General features: G+C 37.1%; 1 protein-coding gene across 2 annotated transcripts in view; it reads right to left on the bottom strand.

The window, feature by feature from the left end:
* The window catches only part of Mospd2 (motile sperm domain containing 2), a 50,824-nt gene extending 31,203 nt beyond the window's left edge, over positions 1–19,621 (bottom strand). The window contains exons 1-2 of one of the 2 annotated variants that reach the window (XM_003463037.5): positions 19,413–19,621; positions 19,193–19,262 (exon numbers count right to left, since the gene is read on the bottom strand). In XM_003463037.5, the coding sequence (XP_003463085.1) occupies positions 19,193–19,262; positions 19,413–19,421 (79 nt within the window). In that variant the 5' untranslated portion in view covers positions 19,422–19,621. Of the gene's footprint in view, positions 1–19,192; positions 19,263–19,337; positions 19,359–19,412 lie in introns of those variants that run through there. The other variant, XM_063243059.1, reaches the window with a different exon arrangement.
* Between the last annotated feature and the right edge of the window lie 72 nt (positions 19,622–19,693).

Here is a 19,693-nt window from a genome sequence, read left to right as displayed (position 1 = left end):
CATCTGAGAAGATCCATTTTGTGAACTTGAAATCCCTAATGTAGTCAATAAAAAATAATTTTTGTACAGAAATAACCTATTATTAAAAAAAAAAAAGTCGTTTTGCCAAGTGACATTTAAAAATACTCACATATGCAACATTATGGTATTCACTATTGTCAGACTCTGAAGCCAGTATTTCCAATAATTTACAGAACTAATTATTTTCAAAACCATTTCGCATTATCTACCAACATACATTCCTCCCAACCTCTATATCAGCTACTTGTCTTTATATGCCATCTTCTCACTCTCTTCTTGTAACTGAATTTTCCTTGTCTCTGCACAATCATCTGCACACATTCTGCCACATTCCTTTCAGCTGCTTCCTCTTCCATGAAATTTTCTCTGTATCCTCTGTGAACAGCAATAGAACTTGAACTAAGCCTTTCTTAAGGCACTTAGCAGTTCTGAACTTGAATGAGAGTTCTTGGGATGCATGCCATATTTTCCAAAAAGGCAGTAAAGGCCCAAGTCTATACATTCTAAGAATCCTGGAATCAAATGAGAGTAGTATCAGTGAAAAGGCCTTCGGTAAACATGTCAACATAATCTATTCTAACTCAATGTTTTTCTTTTTCAGGTACCTATTCTTCCCATGGGCTTAAGCGAAAAGCTCAGGAAAATTCCATGGCTTCTTCACTTCCTCTTCTTTCACATCTAGTCAGCTGCCAAATTTTATAGGGTCTACCTCTGCATTTGCACTGCCTTTATTTCAGGGTCCCAGAGATAATGCCGTTTCCCTGAAAGAAAGACCGAACGGGAAAATAACCAACCTTCAGAACTAGAGATCAAAACTGCCAAGCCCAATCAGCCTGTCCTTGCCTTACTTGCCTTACAGAGTAGCCACTAAGCAAGAGAACACCGATGGCAAGCAAGGCAAAGACAGACTGATTGGGGCTGGCAGTTTGATCTCTAGTTCTCAAGGCTGATTTTTTTTTTCTGGTTAGATCTTATTTTGGGGGCAACAAGGGCTAAAAGGACAGGGAAATAATCTGCCAAATACTGTAACTAAATTTGCATAACAATGGTTTACTTATCAGTCATTCTTTTAGACAAATATAGTGGTCTATGAAAAAGACAACTAAGACAGATGGCAACTCAAAGGTGCTAGGTTCAAAGGTGTTTTATGTGTACTTCCCAATTTTATCATGCAAGATTAAGAAGACATGCACCAAAGACAAGGTTTAGGAAAAGTTACTGGCAATAAGTTTGACTTCTCAGGCTTCTGCACATCTTAGGCAGCCCTTCTAAAGTCCCAGACTACACGGAAAACTACTTATAATATTTGGCAAATGGTAAAACCTCAGTAAACAGCAGCCATAGTAAGAAAAATAAAATATTATTTTTAGTTACGATTACTACTGGAAATACTATCAGGAGGGATACCATAAACAAGACAGTGTTCTTTAGTGGTCTTTGATGGCTTTTAAGGAAGTAATCTTTGAAATTAGAAGCTTCCACTAATCTTAAGATGATTAATTACTATTAATAGACATGTTCTCACACATGAAACAGTGATTTTTAACCACCTAGCCGTAGAAAAATAGAAACTAAGTGGGGGGGTGACAAGAGGGGAGGAGCATGTGGGGCTTGAAAGAGAGGCTGCAAAAAGCAAAGGCAGCTGCGGGCAGCGGGCAGAGGACAAAGGGACAGAACAGAGCAGTAAGACAACACAGGGAGAGAAAGTATAAGAGGAAAGCGAGGGAGGCAAAGGCAGACAGAAGAAACATAAAGAAAACTGGGCTTTCAAGCCAAGAAGCATGACCTAGGGGCCACAAACAAGGGAAACAGAGACTAACTGTGCTTATGACAACGTCCGTTGTGTTCCTTCACAGTGCTCATACACCCGGGCCCTCAGGTGACTGGCCATTTTCAGAACGCCTCTGGTAAGTCCAGATGGGTTTGAACAGGCCCCCTCCACCAGGGCCTGTAAGAGGTGATTAGGTCACGAGGGCTTCTCTCTTCACGGGAGGGAGGCCCTCATACATGAGGCTTTGTACTCTAGAAGCTGAGGCTAGAGGACTGGGAGAGTCCCGGCCACTTCTCAAACAAACAGGCTTTACACAGTAATAGCTAAACTACCCTTCTGCTTTCTGCCATGAGAGGGACTCAGCAAGCGGCAGCTCAGCGAGAAGGGGTTCAGGGGACAATGCACTTGATATGGAACTTCCCAGTCTCCAGAACTGTGAGAAAATAAATTCCACTTCTCATGAAGTAACCAGTCTTGGGTATTTTGTTATAGGGGCACAAAACAGACTATGAACAGTTGTTATAGGAAGTAGCTAAAGATGTATGCTGGATCTATAAAAACACAACTGTATAAACATACCTAGAACATCATTATGAAGGACTTTGCCTTCAATGATTTAAGTGTAGAGATGAGGAAGGGTTTAGTTTTAAATATCTGTTCTTACACAAGTTTTCCTGTGTAAGCTAGCCTTATATTTATGCAAATATATTACCACCAAATAAATTCTAACACCTATAATTTGGAAGACAAAGAACTAAAGATATATGGTGTTGACAACTGATCTCTACAAATCAACAGAACTAAATGTTCTAAGTTAAAGATTATTTCTCAATCTCAGCTTTTCATCTCTGCTGTGTACACATACTTAAAAAAAAAAAACTGTGGCTGGGCGTGGTGGTACATGCCTGCAATCTTAGCACTTGGGAGGCTGAGGCAAGAGGACTGCTGTTGAGTTGAAGCCAGCCTGAACTGCATAGCAAAACCCTGTCTCAAAAACAAAAACAAAAAACCAAAAAACCCAAACAACAGCAACAAAAACCTGTTATAAGATAAACAGACTATAATTGTTACTTGCAAAACACAGTGTGATCAACATGTTGGATACTGTGTTTTAAAGTTCACAAATGTTAAAAATTTCTACCCCACATTCAGAATATGGGGTAATATGATGGAACCAAAAGACTCATGCTACCATATATTAGGGGGTCTGAGCAGGTCCTTCTGGGTCTTATTTTCTTCTCTGTAGAATGAAAATAACTGCCTATGGATAGTCTTTGGAAGATCAAGAATACTGAAAAATGTAAAAACTATATAAATGAATTTCTATTAACATACAGTACAACATTAACTATGAAAGAAAAGACTAAATTCATATTTACTTAATAGCTAACTAGATAAGGAAATCTTGGAAGTATATTTTAGTTATTATAAATGTGCCTAGATTTCAGGAAAACATTAAAAAAAATACAGGTTTTCTGATACTGAAACTTAGAGCGCATTTTTTTTCCTCAGTACTGGTGACTGAACCCAGGGCCTCACATTAAGCTATATCCCTAGCTCTTTTTAAAAATTTTGATCTGTCTGTTTCTGCCTTCTGAGTAGCTGGGACCATAGGAGTGTGCCTCTGTGTCTAGCTACATAAGTTATTAACTGTGTATCATAATGTTCAAAAGCACCAATCATACAACTTTAGATCATCATAGGAGTTTAAAACATTTGATTTCTTATCCCTCAAAGACTCTGAATAAGGATACACTTAAGAATCCTGACAGGGCTTGGGAAGAGCATTTATATTAGGTGGAGTATTTCTATTGGCTGGACTGCGCATATATCAACACTGGAAGTGATCCAGCCAAATAACAATGTATTTCCTCAAAGGTATCCTCTGCCATTTGGCTATACCCATCTTGAATTTCTGCTTTGCTGTGAGGCAATATTTTATGATGGGATTAAATCCTTGGCCTACAGGGCTGATTCTCAAGCTCAAGCATGTATCAGAACCACTATAAAGAACCTGATAAAAGCGATTACCAGATTCCATAAACAGAGTGTCTAATTCAAGTTAGGATCCAAGATGCGGCATATGTAACCAGTTCCTACATAATGCTGATGCTATAGGGATAACAATTTGAGAACCACTAATCTACTGAAGGTTTGGCAAATTTTTTTCTGTACAGGATGAGACAGTAAATGTCTAAGTATCTTAGGCTCTGAAGGCCATAGATGTGCTCTGTTGATGGTTCTTCCTTGAGTGTGTGCTTAACAACCTCTTCAAAAAACAAAAAAACAAACCTAACACCCAAAACAAAAATATTCTAAATTGGATGACTGTACAGAAGCAGGATTTTGCTGATCTCTAGCTCACTGTAGAGGGGTGCTTTCTGTTTCAGTTGCTATTTTTCAAAAGCTAGATTTCTTAGTCCCAGGCAAGAAAAGCTCAACTTTCAAATACTGTTCCCTGTCTCTCCTCACTCATTGGTCAGTTATCTGGGCTAATGAGGTATAATGGACTTGGTATACTCCTACATATTGTAGATTCTGCCTTGAAGTTCTGGTGTGAACATGCAATCTACTATCTCCTGTTTGGCTCTTCTTGGTCAAAAGTGAGAACATGAGACCACTTTCAGCACAAGTAATACATTAATAATGTTCTTCAGAAACAGTCATTTTATGGAAACAGCTCCTCAAATCACATTCATAATGTCAAGGCCCTTGCCACATGTGAGGGATGGCACCTTTTCCCTGAGACTGACACTCTTCTTTATGAACTCTAGGTTAGGGTCTTTGGAAAGTCACCTCCCCATCCACCTGAACTCCTATCCATGACACACAGTAGGTATACATTACATCTTTATTACTTAATGACTAGCTCTATGTAAGTTTGTCCCAAATAGCCCTTGAATTCCAGGAAGGCCCAGATTTCCAATGAGGGATTATTTTCTTTCTTTCACCTCCTGAAAAGTTAAAAAGTTACGGAACAGAAAATTATGTTATTGAATACCTTTGTAGTTGAGACCCAGTACAAACAAACAGTAACTTAACTGGCTTCAGATTTTTTTAATAAGAGGGTAAGAATGTTACAGTGAAGTCAAATTTCCCTTAATCTTTCCATAAAAGCCTTCTATTTCTTTTGTTATATTATTAGGCAATCTGTAGATTTTCCTGTTGCTCTCATAAGCCTGGCAAAGCTTAAACTGTTGGGAGCCATTGAAACTTGAAATTGAACACATGTGCAGGGCTGTGGCATGGCCAACCTGAGAACAAAGAGATTTGATAAGGTCACAGCTGAGCACACCTGGCCCCAACTTCAATAAACTAAATGAAGATCGCAGCTACAGGCATTTCACTCCTGTAGCGAAATGCAACATGGAGATCTTCTCCTAAAACACTTCTCCTGAATTAACATAAGATAGTTCTCCTAAATTAAACATAATCTGTTACTTGGAAAAGTCCTTGAACCACTCCCAAGGTTTATTCAGTTTCCTGTGTTTTCCACTCTAACTCTTTCCTTGTTTGAAAACTAAATAAATACGGGTTACCCAGAGACATTCCTTGTCTTAGCCCCCAGAGTCTTCGACTCTGCAGAGGGTTTTGATCCTCCTGGAGCCCTAAAAATCATACCAATTGTCTAATTTATTTAAGCCTTTGCTGTATACTTGTTTGAGAAACTGGGGATTTAGGTCAGGTCCCTGATATTAAACTGTATCTCATATTTTCCTTGTCATTTTTGGGGGACAGGGTCTCACTATGTAGTGTAGGCAGGCCTCCTGAGTGTTGGAATTATAGGTGTACACCACTACATCTGGCTTACTTTTGATACTGATAAATAATCTTACATAACTGAGAATTACAGAAATAAAGAACCTATCATGGTCCTTTTCCTGATTATGGGAATCATTCTAAAGTTTCATGAATCTTGCTACATGTTTTTAGAAGGTATACTTAGCTTCTATTATTTTGTAATTTCCATTGTGGTGGCTTCATGAAACCATAGACTATCTAGCAGAAGTAAAAACTGTAAAGTGTTGGGAAATTATTAATTCAAAGATTATTTAGAGGTGGTGTTTTATTTCCTAAAATTTTTGCTTAAGCACTTTTCATTGTGGATTGTAACACAGTTGCTTAATGGTGTGAAAACCTGGCCTATATGATCTAGTTTCTCTGGAATTTTGAGACTTCTTTTATGACTTATTATGCAGTATATATTTGCAAAGCACCAAAAGTACAGGTATATATTCAAAAAGCATATAGTCTCTATTTGTTGAGTAGGAAAAGTCTACACACTCATATATACACATATATATGTTTATATATCTATATAGGATCAAGCATGTTTGTTGCGGTATCTTCTAAACTATTTAAGAATTTTTTGCTTGCTTTTTCTGTGTTTTTCTGGAAGAGGTTTGTTAGAATCACTAACATGTTTGTGGATTTGAGTTTCCTTATAATTTTGGGAGTTTTTCACACACACACACACACACACACACATATATATATATATATATATATGCTATATGGTTAAGTAGGTTTTTATGTTGTGAGTTCCTAATTGTTACACCTTTTCACTGTTCCTTTTATAAATAGTAGTAGCCATTCTTATATGTAGTAAAGGTTTTCATTCTGAATATTTGGTCTAATAAAAGTACTACCAACATAGGATTTTGTTTTCTTTCTGTTTTTTGTGGTGCCTGGGGTCAAACATAGGGCTTCATGCAACCTAGGCAAGTGCTCCACAACTGAATTATAACCACATCTCCTGTATTTTAATCTTTCTAGATCAGTTTGTTTTTTTTTAGTCTCTTATAGGCTACATAACATTAAAATTTTTTAACCTGATAGCCAATGCATATAAATCTGCTTATGAAACAGACAGTAACTACTGTTAAAATTGGAACTGCTTCTGTTGTCTTCCTATGTTTCCTAGTGTTATAGTCAGGGGTTGCAGAAAGAAATATTACATGTATGACACATCATTTACAATACTGTTTTATGATGGTGACCCAGAGTTAAATACAAGAAAGTGCAGGAAATCTGCCTATAACTCTAAAGACATGGAAACCCAGCCAAGGGGCTAAATCCCACAAGATCCTGCATGAGTCCAGCTAAGACCTACAGACCTTGACAGTGCCTCCCACCAGTCCAACTGGAGACCTAGAGCCCATGACAGTAACTCATTCAAGTCTGTTTTACAGATCTGTGCCCCAGAGGTCAGTGGTGGAAGCTAGAAACTCTGTGCCAGCAGGGTAAAGGATCTGTGCCAATAGGTTGAGGCCAAGAAGCAACACTCAAAATAAGGAACAGGGCTCCTCCAAAAAGTCCCACAGCCATCCTCAGTGAAAATGAAGTCCTCAGCTCCTCTGATGTTGATAATAGCCAAGTTCTTATCAGAAAGCCAGTGTGACAAGTTTCTCCTGGAGACTGAACAGCACACATCTTGCACTCTGGAGCCAGGATACTCAAAGTAAGGACCAGAGCTCCCCCAAGGTGAACTACCATTCTTAGTGACAGGGTCTTGAGGTTCTCTGATAATGGCTGAATGCATATCAGGAAAGCTAGCCATGACAAGTTCCTCCAGGAGAACCAACAACTCCAAACAACAGCAATATACTTAGGAGAACTCACAATATTACTCTTTTTCTCCAGGTCTCGTTTTTATGCTGGCAACATTACTCATTGGGCCATCTACACTAAGCACCACACTGATTCAATTCAGCTGGTATTTAAGTAGGCCACCAGTTTTTAATACACTACACCTACTGTCTTGGTTACTTTTCTCTTATGGCTGGGACAAAATACCCAACATCCAAAATGAAGGAAGGAAAGGTTTATGGTCACTGTGGAGATTTCAGTCCATAATAAGCTGGTTCCAAGGCAGGGTGGCATCATACAAGGATAACACTTCAAGGCAGCAGCCAGAACAAAATGTGGGGTAGAGCAAGCCTGTTTTCCTCTTATACTGTACACAGGCCACCCCCCATTCTCCTTGCTCTCCTTCCTCTTGCACAGGATGATGGTATTTACAAAGTAAGGATCCTGGCTCCCTGCTGAGTCTCTTAGCTAAATTTCTAAACTTCTCAAGTTGACATAACGTATCAACCAAAGCATGATTTGAGACAAGGTCTTCCTACACAGTCCAGGCTGGCCTTAAACTTGCTAAGATCCTCCTGTCTCAGTCTCTTGAGTGCTAGGATTACAATATGTACCACTGTGCCTGGCTATGGTACTTCTTGTTTCCTGTTTCTTGGTAGAGAGAATTTTTATTCATTCTATTTGATTTTTCACTAGACATCCATAAACATTCACATTTAAAACAAAAAATCTAAAGTTAATGTCTTTACTGTCATATTGAAGCTCTTCATGTGTTTTAATTGTAATCCTTATTTTTATCACTAATGCTGTTGATTTTTGCTTACTCATTTTCTTGCTTTCCATCGCTTCCTGCATCTCTGTATTTCCTTCTGCATTCTGCTTATTATTAAATTAGTTTTTAAATGAAAAGAGTTGCATATATAAATTGTATAAATACTTCAATGTTGATACACTATGGAATGGTTAAATCAAACAACATACATTACTTATATTCACTTTGGGGAACTAGTATATGTATATAACACATCTCAATTATTTTCCATTGTCTTATCCTTTTCTTTTCCCCTCATTCTCTTTTTCATCTCCCAAAAGTCTTTTTGTTTCTTACCATCTCTTATTTCCTTTTTTAATTTGTATTTTATGAGATACCATGTGATATTTTACCTCTGTGCCTGAATTATTTCACTTAACATTATGTTCTCAAGTTCTATTTTCTGCAAGTGACATTTGATTCTCTATGGTTGATAACATTCCATTGTGTATTTAGATCACATTTTCTTTACCCATCTGTCTTTGATGGGCATCTAGGCTGTTCCTAGAGAGCTTAGTTACTACTGTGAATTGAGCCGCCATAAACATGGACATGCATGTATCACCATAGCGTGATGTCTTAAACTCTTTTGGAAATATATCTGGGACCCAGAGCCCAGTCAAATAGAATTTCTATGTTCAGTTTTTTGAGGAATCCTCATACTGACTGCCAAACTAGTTATACTAGTTTGCACTGCCACCAACAATATAAAAGGGTTCTTTTATCCTCCACATTCTCACTACCATTTGTTGTTTTTGTGTTCTTAGTGACAGCCAGTTCAGACTGGGGTGAGATAAAATCCCACAGTTGTTTTGATTTGTATTTCCCTAATGGCTAAGGATGATGGATGTTTTTTTTAATGAATTTGCTAGTCATCTGTATTTCTTTTTTTGAGAAGTGTCTATTCAAGTTCACTGGTCCATTTTTTGATAGGTCATTTTTTTAGTTCTCTTTTAAAGGCTGTCTCCCTTGGGGATACTAGGTCGTTTGCTTTTTTTTTTTTTTTTCTTTTAAATTCTTCTCTTTTAAAGGCTTTCTTCCTTGGGCATAATGATAATTCAGGAAGGCTAATTTATGACAATCCACCATACACCAGCCCAAAACAGAACTAGGTGCTGAAGATACAAAGATAAATAAATCCTGAGCTGGTACTTTGGATGGTACCTTGTATCTACAAGGGTTACTTTCAAAAACTTCTGATACTCCTGTCCATGAAATCTCCTTTCCTGCAGTTAGGATATTAAGTTTCATAATTCTGTAACCATTTTGCCTCCTTCAGGCCCACAAAATGAAGGTACTCTGCAAAATGAACTGCTTATTTAAGAAACAAATGTGAAATGAAACAAAATAAAACAAATGAAAAACTAAGAGAAAAAAATGACAATTTCAAAACTCTGCATTTACAGAGTTACCAATTACACTGGTAATAGATCCTACCAGTGTAATTATTTGTTAGATGACATGGTGATTTCAGATATAAGGTCTTAACCTCAAGAAGGAATGGTAAATCAAATATTAGTAAATGTATAGCAAGTAAACAAATGCTGACACATAAGACAATAATAATAAATTGAGCGAGCCAGTAAATTCAAGGAATCAAATTAGAGTTAAATGATGAACGCATCTTCCAAGGAAGAGAGAACAAGAAACACTCCAAAGCTCATGTGATCCTGATTCAGGTCAATATTTCACAAGAAAAACACAGAGAAAGAAGAAAATTACTGGCCAATTCATGAGTATAAAAGTATAAAATTCTTATAGAAACTATTAGTAAATTAAATCTAGAAATTTATTTTTAAAACCTGAGCAATACAACCTACGATGATAACAGATTAAAGGAGAAAGCCAAAATGAAAATTGATGACATACAATAAATGTGTGCAACAAATAAAGAATTTAATAAAATTCAATCATCAGTCTTGAAGACCAACGAAACAAAAAAACCCCTACCAAATTAATAATACAAGAAGCGGGATGTGGTGGGACATGCCTGCAACTTCAGCACTCTAGGAAGCTGAAGCAGGGAGGTGACAAGTTTTAAATCCAGCCAGGGCAATTAGCAAGACCTTGTTTCGAAATCAAAAGGGCAAGGATGTAGCTTGGTGTGACGGCTCTAGGTTCAGTCCTCAACAAATAATAACAACAACAGAAGGAAGTTTCTTCATTTCAATAAAGAACATTCATTTACAAAAATCAAACTTAATGGTAACTCTATCAGAGTTATCTTTTGCAGTCAGCAATCAGACAAGTAAGCTTTTATCACTTCTATTTAAGAGTGTTCTAAAGACTTCAGCTATTGTAGTAAAGGAATAGCATTGAAAGATGTAACAATTAGAAAGCTAGATAGGAAACTGTCAGTATTTGATGGTGACATTATTATCTACATAAAAATCACAACTTAGCCCAGAGTTAAATTATTAAAATTAGTAACAGTAAGGTTTCAGAATTCAATATAAGTGTTAGAAAGTCAAAAGTATTTTCCAAGAACCAGTAACTATCATTTAGGAAATAAATTTTAAGACACACTACTTATGTAGTAATAGCAACAATAAAATATGCATAGTACCTATGAATAAATATAACCAAAGATAGGTTAACTATTATGAAGGTATATATAAACCTTTCAATAAGGAAGATTTTAGCAAGCAGATACAAACTTTAGGTTCTTGTATAGATATTCAACATCCACTGTTCTGAAAATTATCTTCTGATTTAACACAGTTCCACTCAAAATTTCAAATTCAAAAAAATGTTCAAATACCTCAATAAAAGGTATTTGAAACTTTTGCAGAAACATAATAATCCAATCCTAAAATTTATATGGAAAAACAAAAACTATATATATGTATATATATATTTATATACATATATACATTGCTCAAATTCAACGGCATTCAAAGAGATGAAGATTAAAACTACAATGAGATAACCCAATATCACCATCAGATGAGCACAAGGTAATACAAGCATGAAATTATAAGATGTGGAAAAGCAAGGACATTAAAATATCTACTGATCAAAATGCAAACTGGCACAATCACTTTGGAGTTCTCCATTATCTAGTAAAATTAGGTAATCTGCTTACAATATGATCTCCCATTTCACTTTTGGGCCCAAAGTTGAGAAGCAGTTGGCAAACATGTTACTTTAGAACCATTTACATTTTAAAAATAACTGACAACTCCTTAAGAGCTTTTTGTTTGTATAAATTACATAAAATACCAGTTACTGTGTTATGTTTAAAATTAAAAATATAAACATGAGAATATATGAACATGTACTCTTTTTTTTTTTTTTTTTTTTGTCTTTTTCGTTACCAGGGATCGAACTCACGACTGCCTGCTTTCAAGGCAGGCGCTTATGCCGCTGAGCTATATCCCCAGCCCCTGAACATGTACTCTTTACCAGCCATCAGTGAGAAGACATGATGATACCATGCAGCCTGTGGAAAGTGCTATTACATCTGTCAGACAAAAAAGTGAAAAAGGACAATGATGTTTTAGCATTACTGTTATTATTTATTATTTTGTAGTGCTAGGCAAGTGTTATACCACCAAGCCACATCCTCAGCCCATGTTTCAATATTATCATAAAAGTAGTTTTGACCTTTCAAATTTCTTGAAATGGTCGCAAGAAACCAGTTACTGGACCAACTTTGCAAACCACTGCCCTAAAGAAATTCTTGCATGTGAGTATCAGTCACACATAGGAAATGTTCAGTAGCACTGTACATTACACAAAATCTAGAAACAACTCTAAATACATCAACTGCCATATCCATTCTATGAACTACTAATCATATAATATTGAATTATTATAAAGAAAAAAATATATTCAGCTTTTTCTAAAGTTCAAAAGAGGCAAAATCTAACTAAGTGTTGGTGAGAAATACTTTTTAAGTGGTAAAGCTAATGAAAAAAAAAACAGTGAATAACATCCAATGCAGGAAATGGAACTGCTTGCTGAATAGCAGGGATCTGGATACACAAGGGGCTTCTAAGAAACTAGGAGGTTTTATTCTTTGGCTGAGTAGTAAGTACACGGTTGATTATTTTATTCATGTTTTGTACATTCTATATATTAAAAATTAATTAAAATGAAAACAAAGAAGAGTACAAAAGAGAAAATTATTTAACAGCAATGAAAAAAACCATAAATAACTTTAAAGATATTAAAAACTATAAAAATAAGTAGAAGTGACATAAACAAAAAAGCCCATATTAAAAGCCTTACTAATGAAACAAAATTTTTAAAGTACAAATACATGTAAATATAAGAAAAAAAGGTTCACTCTTACTAGTAATCAAATTCAAAGTGAAAAAGCCATTAATTTAGAAATAACAGTAGATGCTGGGTGTGGTGGTGCACCCCGGGAATCCCAGCACTTGAGAGGCTGAGGTAGGAGGATCACTGCAAGTTCCAGACCAGCCTGAACTGCAGAGTGAGACCTTGTCTTAAAAAAAATATAATAGGGCATGATGATGCAGGTTTTTAATTCCAGCACTCTGGGAAGCTAAGGCAGGAGATCACAAGGTGGATGCCAGTCTGGGCAACTTTCTGAGACCCTCCCTCAAAAGAAAAAGAAAAGAGGACTGGGTATGCAGCACAGTGGTAGAACACTTGTCTAGCAAGTGTGACGCCCTACATTCTGTTTCATCCAAGTTCCCAACCCCAGTACATACACATACACACAAATGTTCCTTACTTTTAAATACGGGAAAATAAGATAATGTCAATAAAAAATGTAATACACAAAGCTATATATGCAGTGGGATTTTAACTCTGCCTTACTAAACATGTAGAAAAGGGAGGCTAGAAACAGTTATCAGAGCTATCTCTGGATGGAAGCTGATGGATACCTCTTCAGACTCTCATTCTACTCACATGATTAGTTCTTGGCCTGAGGTAAGGCAGCACATCAAGGTGAGAGCTTGTGTTGGAGCAAAACTGTTCACTTCATGGCCAGAGAGCTACAGAAAGGGGATCCGACTAGGGCCTGAAAGTCCATCTTAAGGGCACATCTTCTAGTAACCAAACACCTCCTACTGGGCCTTACCTCCTAACGGGTCCATTACCTCCTGATAGCAGCACCCCACAGGTGAAGCTTTTCCTACACAAACCTCTGGGAGACACAAAAGATCCAAATTATTGCAAGGCATGGTAGCACATACCTGTAATTCCAGCACTGTGGGAGGCTAAGGCAGGAAGGTCACAAGTTGAAGCCCAGCCTGGGCAGCCTAGCTAGAATGTCTCAAGATGAAAAACAAAGAGTATCTTTTAGTACTCTTGCAATGTTGGTTTGGTAGTCATGCATTCCTGTACAAAATCAACAAACTCACTGAGAGAGAAATAAGAGAAACCACATCCTTCACAATAGCATCCAAAAAAAAAAGAAATAGGAACCCATCTAACAAATAAAGTAAAAGATCTATACAGTGAAAATAACAGTACTCTGAAAAAAGAAATTGAAGAGGTTTCAGAAAATGGAAAGACATTCCTTGTTCATGCGTAGGAAGAACAAACATTGTGAAAATGGCCATTCTCCCAGAATTGTAATATGGATTTAATGCAATTCCAAACAAAGTATCATTAGCATACCTCAGAGGTCTAGAGAAAATATTTCTAAAATACATTTGGAAACAAAAGAGACCTAGGATATCAAAGGCAATCCTGGATAATAAAGGCAAGGCAGGAGGCATCACAATCCCTGACTTGAAGGTATACTACAAAGCTACTGTGATAAAATCATCATGATGCTGGAATAAAAACATTCTGAAGATCAATGAAATGGATTAGAAGATATGACCACAGCTACAAACACACTCAACCACCTTATTTTTGAAAAAGAGGCCAAACATGTTCACTGGAAGAAGATAGCCTCTTTAATAGAGTTGGGAAAACTGGCTTTACACATGCCGAAAACTAAAACTACACCCATGCCTATAACTATGCACTCCATTAAAGTCAAAACGGATCAAAGATCTAAATATTAAAACAGAAACACTAAATCTGCTGGAAGACAGAGTAGGTAGAAATCCTGAAGATATATGGGTAGGCAAAGAATTTATGAATAAAAATCAAACTGCACAGAAAATATTTCCCAAGAATCAACAACTGGAATCTCATCTTATTAAAAAGGTTTTGCATATCAAAAGAAATCTACAACAGAGTAAAAAGAAAACCCACAGACTGGGAATATATCTCAGCCAACTGTCCCTCAGACAAAGGATTTCTATCTAACATATAAAAATTAAGAAAAAAAATCAGAACCCCAAAATTTGAAGACCCAATCCGAAAACCAGCATCTGAGAATAATACATACTTCTCAGATGAAGATATACAAATGGCAAATAAATATATGAGAAAATGCTCACTGAGATTCCATCACACTCTAGATTGAATGCCCAGGATCAAGAAAACAACCAATACCAAATACTGTAGAGGCTATGGGGAAAAAAGAATTCTTCTGCACTGCTGGTAGGAGTATAGGCTGGTGCAACCACTGTGAAAATCAGTGTGGAGGTTCCTCAAAGAGCTACGATTGGAGGTTCCATTTGATCTAGCTATCCCGCTTCTGGGCATTTTCCTATAAGAATCAAAAACATCATACTAGAGTGATATATGTGTACTCATGTTTATAGCCGCACAATTTTTAATGGCCAAATCTTGAAAATAACCCAAATGCCCATCAATTGAGGAATGGATAAAAAAAGATGTGGTATTTTTATATAATGGAGTACTACTCAATTATAAGGAAGGACTGCATTGAGGCTTTTATAGGTAAATGGATGACTTGAGACCATACTCATAAGTGAAATAAATCAAACTCATACGTGTAAATAAGGTATTGTCTCCCTAGTGTAAGAAAGTGAAAGAGTAAGAAAGATTCAAAAGCTACAGTACATATTGTGTGAGGGTAAGAAACTGCTCAAAGGGTGAAAAGTCACTGGGATAGGGGAAAGGAGGAAAGAAGGGAGAAGGAAAAAGATATCAATTGTATACACACACAGAAGATAGCTATGATGACTACACTACAACTGTATTAGTTCTTGGAAAAGAACAGTTAATACTCATATGATCAGATCAATTTTGAATATCTATATCTGGTAATCTATGCAACTCTTTTGAAGATAACAATATGCAGTATAACAACCATTGCTAATTTCTACCATCTTATGTTGAAAGCCTACGTTGTTACTGTTTTGGGCTTGTTGTTCTGGCTGTTTGTCTCTTTTGCTTTTTTGTTTTTCTTTTCTATGTTTTTTCTCTTTTAAATTCATTCTTAAAAAGGATTGAGGATGTAGCTGAGTACAAAGGCACCGAGTTCAATTCCCCAGTATTACAAAAAAGGGGAAAAAAGGATCCAAACTATATCACCTTCTCTTTGAAGTTCCTTCTCTGTGCTAAGGCAACTACCAACCAGTAGTCACCTTTGTTTTTGACTCTTAAGAAAACATTTTAGCACTCTTACTACTCTTACTCTATTATTAATATTTTCTCTTAATATAATTTGCTTCAAGCTTGATAGTTATCTGTTTTAATGCCTCTTATAAAGCAAATTACTATTGGACTGTAGTAGTTTGGGAAGGCACTCTATCCTTCAGTGCATTCTGTAACATGGACACTGCTTCACAGAATTAAGCATATAACGAACACTTGAGGAACTGAATAAATTATTGTCATAAGAGATCAGTTTCTTGTCTTTGGCACAAGTAGGAAGAAGAACAGGAAATATTTCTCATTTTAGACTCAGCATGGAATTTCTCAGTAACAATAAGAAAAAACAAGTAGGCAATTATGGATCTTTATTTTATTTTAATGTCAGTTAAAAAAAAATCAACCCATAATTGGTAACTTTTATGGGCACAAAAAAGTGCCTGGAATTTCCAAGAGTCTACCTTCAAAAGAATTTATGAAGCTTAGTTAGCCCTTAAAGTGATATACCCACAGATGATAATCTGTTTTCCCGTACTGGGGATAATACTCAAGGTCTCAGTATGCAAAAAAAGTTCTTTACCACTGAATTACACCCCAGTATGATAATATAACATCATATTTGCTTAAGTCTGCCTTAGTCTCTTATGAAGCAAATTACTGTTAATGACTACAAAAACATGAAAGAGGAAGAAAACATTGGATGTTCTAAAAAGCAACCTTAAAATGGAGAACATAAAAAATTAAAAAAATCTTTACTCCATTTTCAAACTTTTTCAGATTTTGTGTTTTAAGAAACAACTGAAACTTTAAGGTGAGACCAATTCTAATGGTTTCTATTTTTCTTGCTCATGAAATTTTTTAATATTTTCAATTGTTAACAGATAACCCAAATATACAGGTTCACATGGAGCTGAGTGTGTACATTTTAGGAAAAATCCTCTCCATACTTAACCCCACTCAGTGCTTTACTTTGAAATATTGCTTATCTTTATGAGACATATGGTGACGACTGTTCTTTTTTTTTTTTTTTGTCTTTTTCCTTTTTATCGGTACCAGGGATCGAACTCAAGACTGCCTGCTTTCAAGGCAGGCACTTATGCCGCTGAGCTAAATCCCCAGCCCCATGAAGACTGTTCTTTGCCAGATTTTGGTGGGAAAAAAGAGCTAGTAAGTACAATTCTTAATTCAGAATTTGTCTTATCTTCCAGTACATTCATTGAGTATGTACTATGAACTGTGCTAGGGGCTGAGGTAAGATTCACAAGGCCTTCAGCTTCAATTTCTATAGGTTGCTGCAAAACTCAAACATAATCTACTGGAGGAAATAATAGACAATTGCAGATTATGATAAAAACTACCAAGGAGAGAAAATAAACCGTATAAGGAAGCTACTTTATATTATCAGCAGAGACCTCTCAGATACACTTAAACCTTGAAATGATACAAAAGAAAAGAACTCCACCATGCACAGCAAATGGGGAACAGCCTCCCAGGCAGTGAAAAAGTAGAAAGTTCCCAAGGTAGAAACAGATTCATTCTGTTTGAGGAACACAAATGAAGTAGTATAGTCATGTTTTTCAAACTGTGAATCATGTTTTAGATTTTAATGTCAATTTTATGGGTCACTGCATTTTAAAAAATAAGTCAAACAGAATAAACACTAGAGTCACATGTTTTCAGAATGAGTATTCTTATTTTCTTGGTGGGGGGGCCTGGGAATTGAACCTAGGACTTTTGTACTTAGCTATATACTAAGCTCTTTTTTTTTTTTTTGAAAAGGGTAGCACTAAATCACTAAGTCACCCAGGCTGTGATGGAACTTGTAATGCTACTATCTCAGGCCCTCATAGTTTTGGGATTACAGGAGGGTACCTATTGGTTTAATTACATGAACATGTGCATGTGTGTACTGACTAGGTTGCACTGTACATTTCTAAATGCTGGAAGAAGTTAAATCTGTACTAGTCAAGGAGAACGTTAACAGGTGAGGTGGAAAGGGAAAGCAAAATCCAAATCATGTATGGCCTTGCCTTGTAGGCCATCGTGAAACACTGGTGTTTTATTCCAAATGGAGTGGGCACACACAAAAGGGTTGCAGGTTGGAGAGTGACACAATCTAATTGGATGTCATGGTGTTGTCAAAAGATTACTGTAGTGAAACTCAGAAGGCCTGGGCACTGGCCCCTGGCTAAGCTACTAAAACCAGAGCAAAGCACTTACTTTCTCCATATCACACTTTTCTCACTTTTAAATGAGAAGGTTGAATCAAGATGACTTTTAAGATCTTATCTATTGCTATACTTCTGCTTCCTCCTTTAGGTACAAAGTAAATGTCAGTTGTTGCATTACTGGTTCATTAGGTTAAGTTTTGAGTTACTTCTAAAATACTAAAAAACATGCAGTTATGAATTAAATTTCTATAGAAAGTGATTTTGGATTTCTCTTTTCACTGGTATCAGATATGTTACTAGAAATGAAATCTCTTGTCTGAAAGTGAATCAAGTGCTTTTGCAACTTTCTGGTACAAAGTTCAGCATATGAAGAAAACTGGCAAGGAGGCATGTAAAGATTTACTGACCAGATTATTTGGAACAGATTTCTTTTATTTGTTTTAGATCATCTAGATTATACATTGGACAGTTTAAAATTGCAGGAAACTTTAGCTGAACATTTAAGTCAAGATATGGAAGCTCAAATCTTTTTACAGTAACCAAAATGACTACTGATACAAAAGATCCATTAAAAATATACTGTATTTTAAGCCTGTGCTAGGTAGTTTCATATACTCTTTTTTAGTTACTCTTCCTAACCTTATTTGCATTTTAGAGGTATGGAAACAGGGTCAGAATAGACAAGCTATTTGGTGGCAAAGTCAGGATTGGAATCAATCTTGAGGTAGTCACCATATAGACCTTTTTTCCAATTCGGTATTTATAATAACTTACCTGGCATGTTTTTCACAAATTACTGTGCATGTATTAAGTCATCAGGCAAGTACAGGACCACTGAGGCACTTATGTCATCTGGTATGTTCAACCAACAAGTCAATTCTGGACTTAGCTACTTTACTAAGTAAAGTGCGAGCTGAGAAGAATAAAATTTGCTCTAGCAGGGGAGTGCCTACGCTGTGGGTAGATTACTGGGGTGTATGAAGTGAAATCTGGCAAAATATCAAAGGAAGTGGCATATTCAATTAAGTACATGTCAGCTATGGCAGTTTCCAGGTTTACTTTTTCGACTGTTGCTCGGGTCAGTTGAGGAAACTTAAACCGTGTTGTTGGTCTAACAAGTGTCACGCAAGTTTCATACAGTCGAGGAGATGCTAGAAAGTCATCGATTTCCAACTTGGGATTAAGCCTTTAAAGGTAGCATTGGATGCACCACCTACCCACTTGGAAAGGCAAAGAGCATGTTATGGAGAGCAAAACCTTTGAAACGCACTTTGTTACCAGACCAGTTCTAAGGGTTCTCTGAAACACCTCACAGAGACACTGACAAACACCCTAGTAAAGTTGAGAACGCGCACTAAACATCTTCCTCAATCTCGACAACGCAGTGCTCACCTGACACATACTCAGCTTCGAACCTCCGCCGGATCTCACAGATGAGCTTGGCTTTATTTTGAGCGTGATTCTGGAAGGGAGACACAAGAGGACCTTAGATACTTCTTGCATCATCCCAGTTACCCTCAGCCCAGCTCACTCGTACCCGGGAACCCGGTAGCCAGCCCTCGGAGGCGGCCTCTGAGACCTAGGGCCAGCAGTGGTGCAGACGGCTCCCCACCTCGGCCATGACCGCGGTCCTAGACGTGATTACAGGAGGTGTAGCCGTCGCCCCTTTCAACGCCGCCGCCCGAATATCTCATCACCCGCCAGTCCCGCCCAGGGGTAGACGGAGGAGGTTGGGAGGGAGAGCGGTGTCGCGTGACACCGGAAGGCAGACGGAAGTGCCGCGCACCGCTCAATCCGCTGCGGCCGCCTGGGCGTAGAGACGGGACCAAACTCTCAATCCGGGTCCCATTGGTTTCTCGTTTAGGCCCCTCCTCTCGACGTCGACGCACCGCG

Source organism: Cavia porcellus, unplaced genomic scaffold (assembly GCF_034190915.1).
Source record: "Cavia porcellus strain 051 isolate PalLab524CR breed Dunkin Hartley unplaced genomic scaffold, mCavPor4.1 scaffold_33, whole genome shotgun sequence".
NCBI lineage: Eukaryota > Metazoa > Chordata > Mammalia > Rodentia > Caviidae > Cavia > Cavia porcellus.
This window is presented reverse-complemented; position numbering and strand designations above follow the sequence as displayed.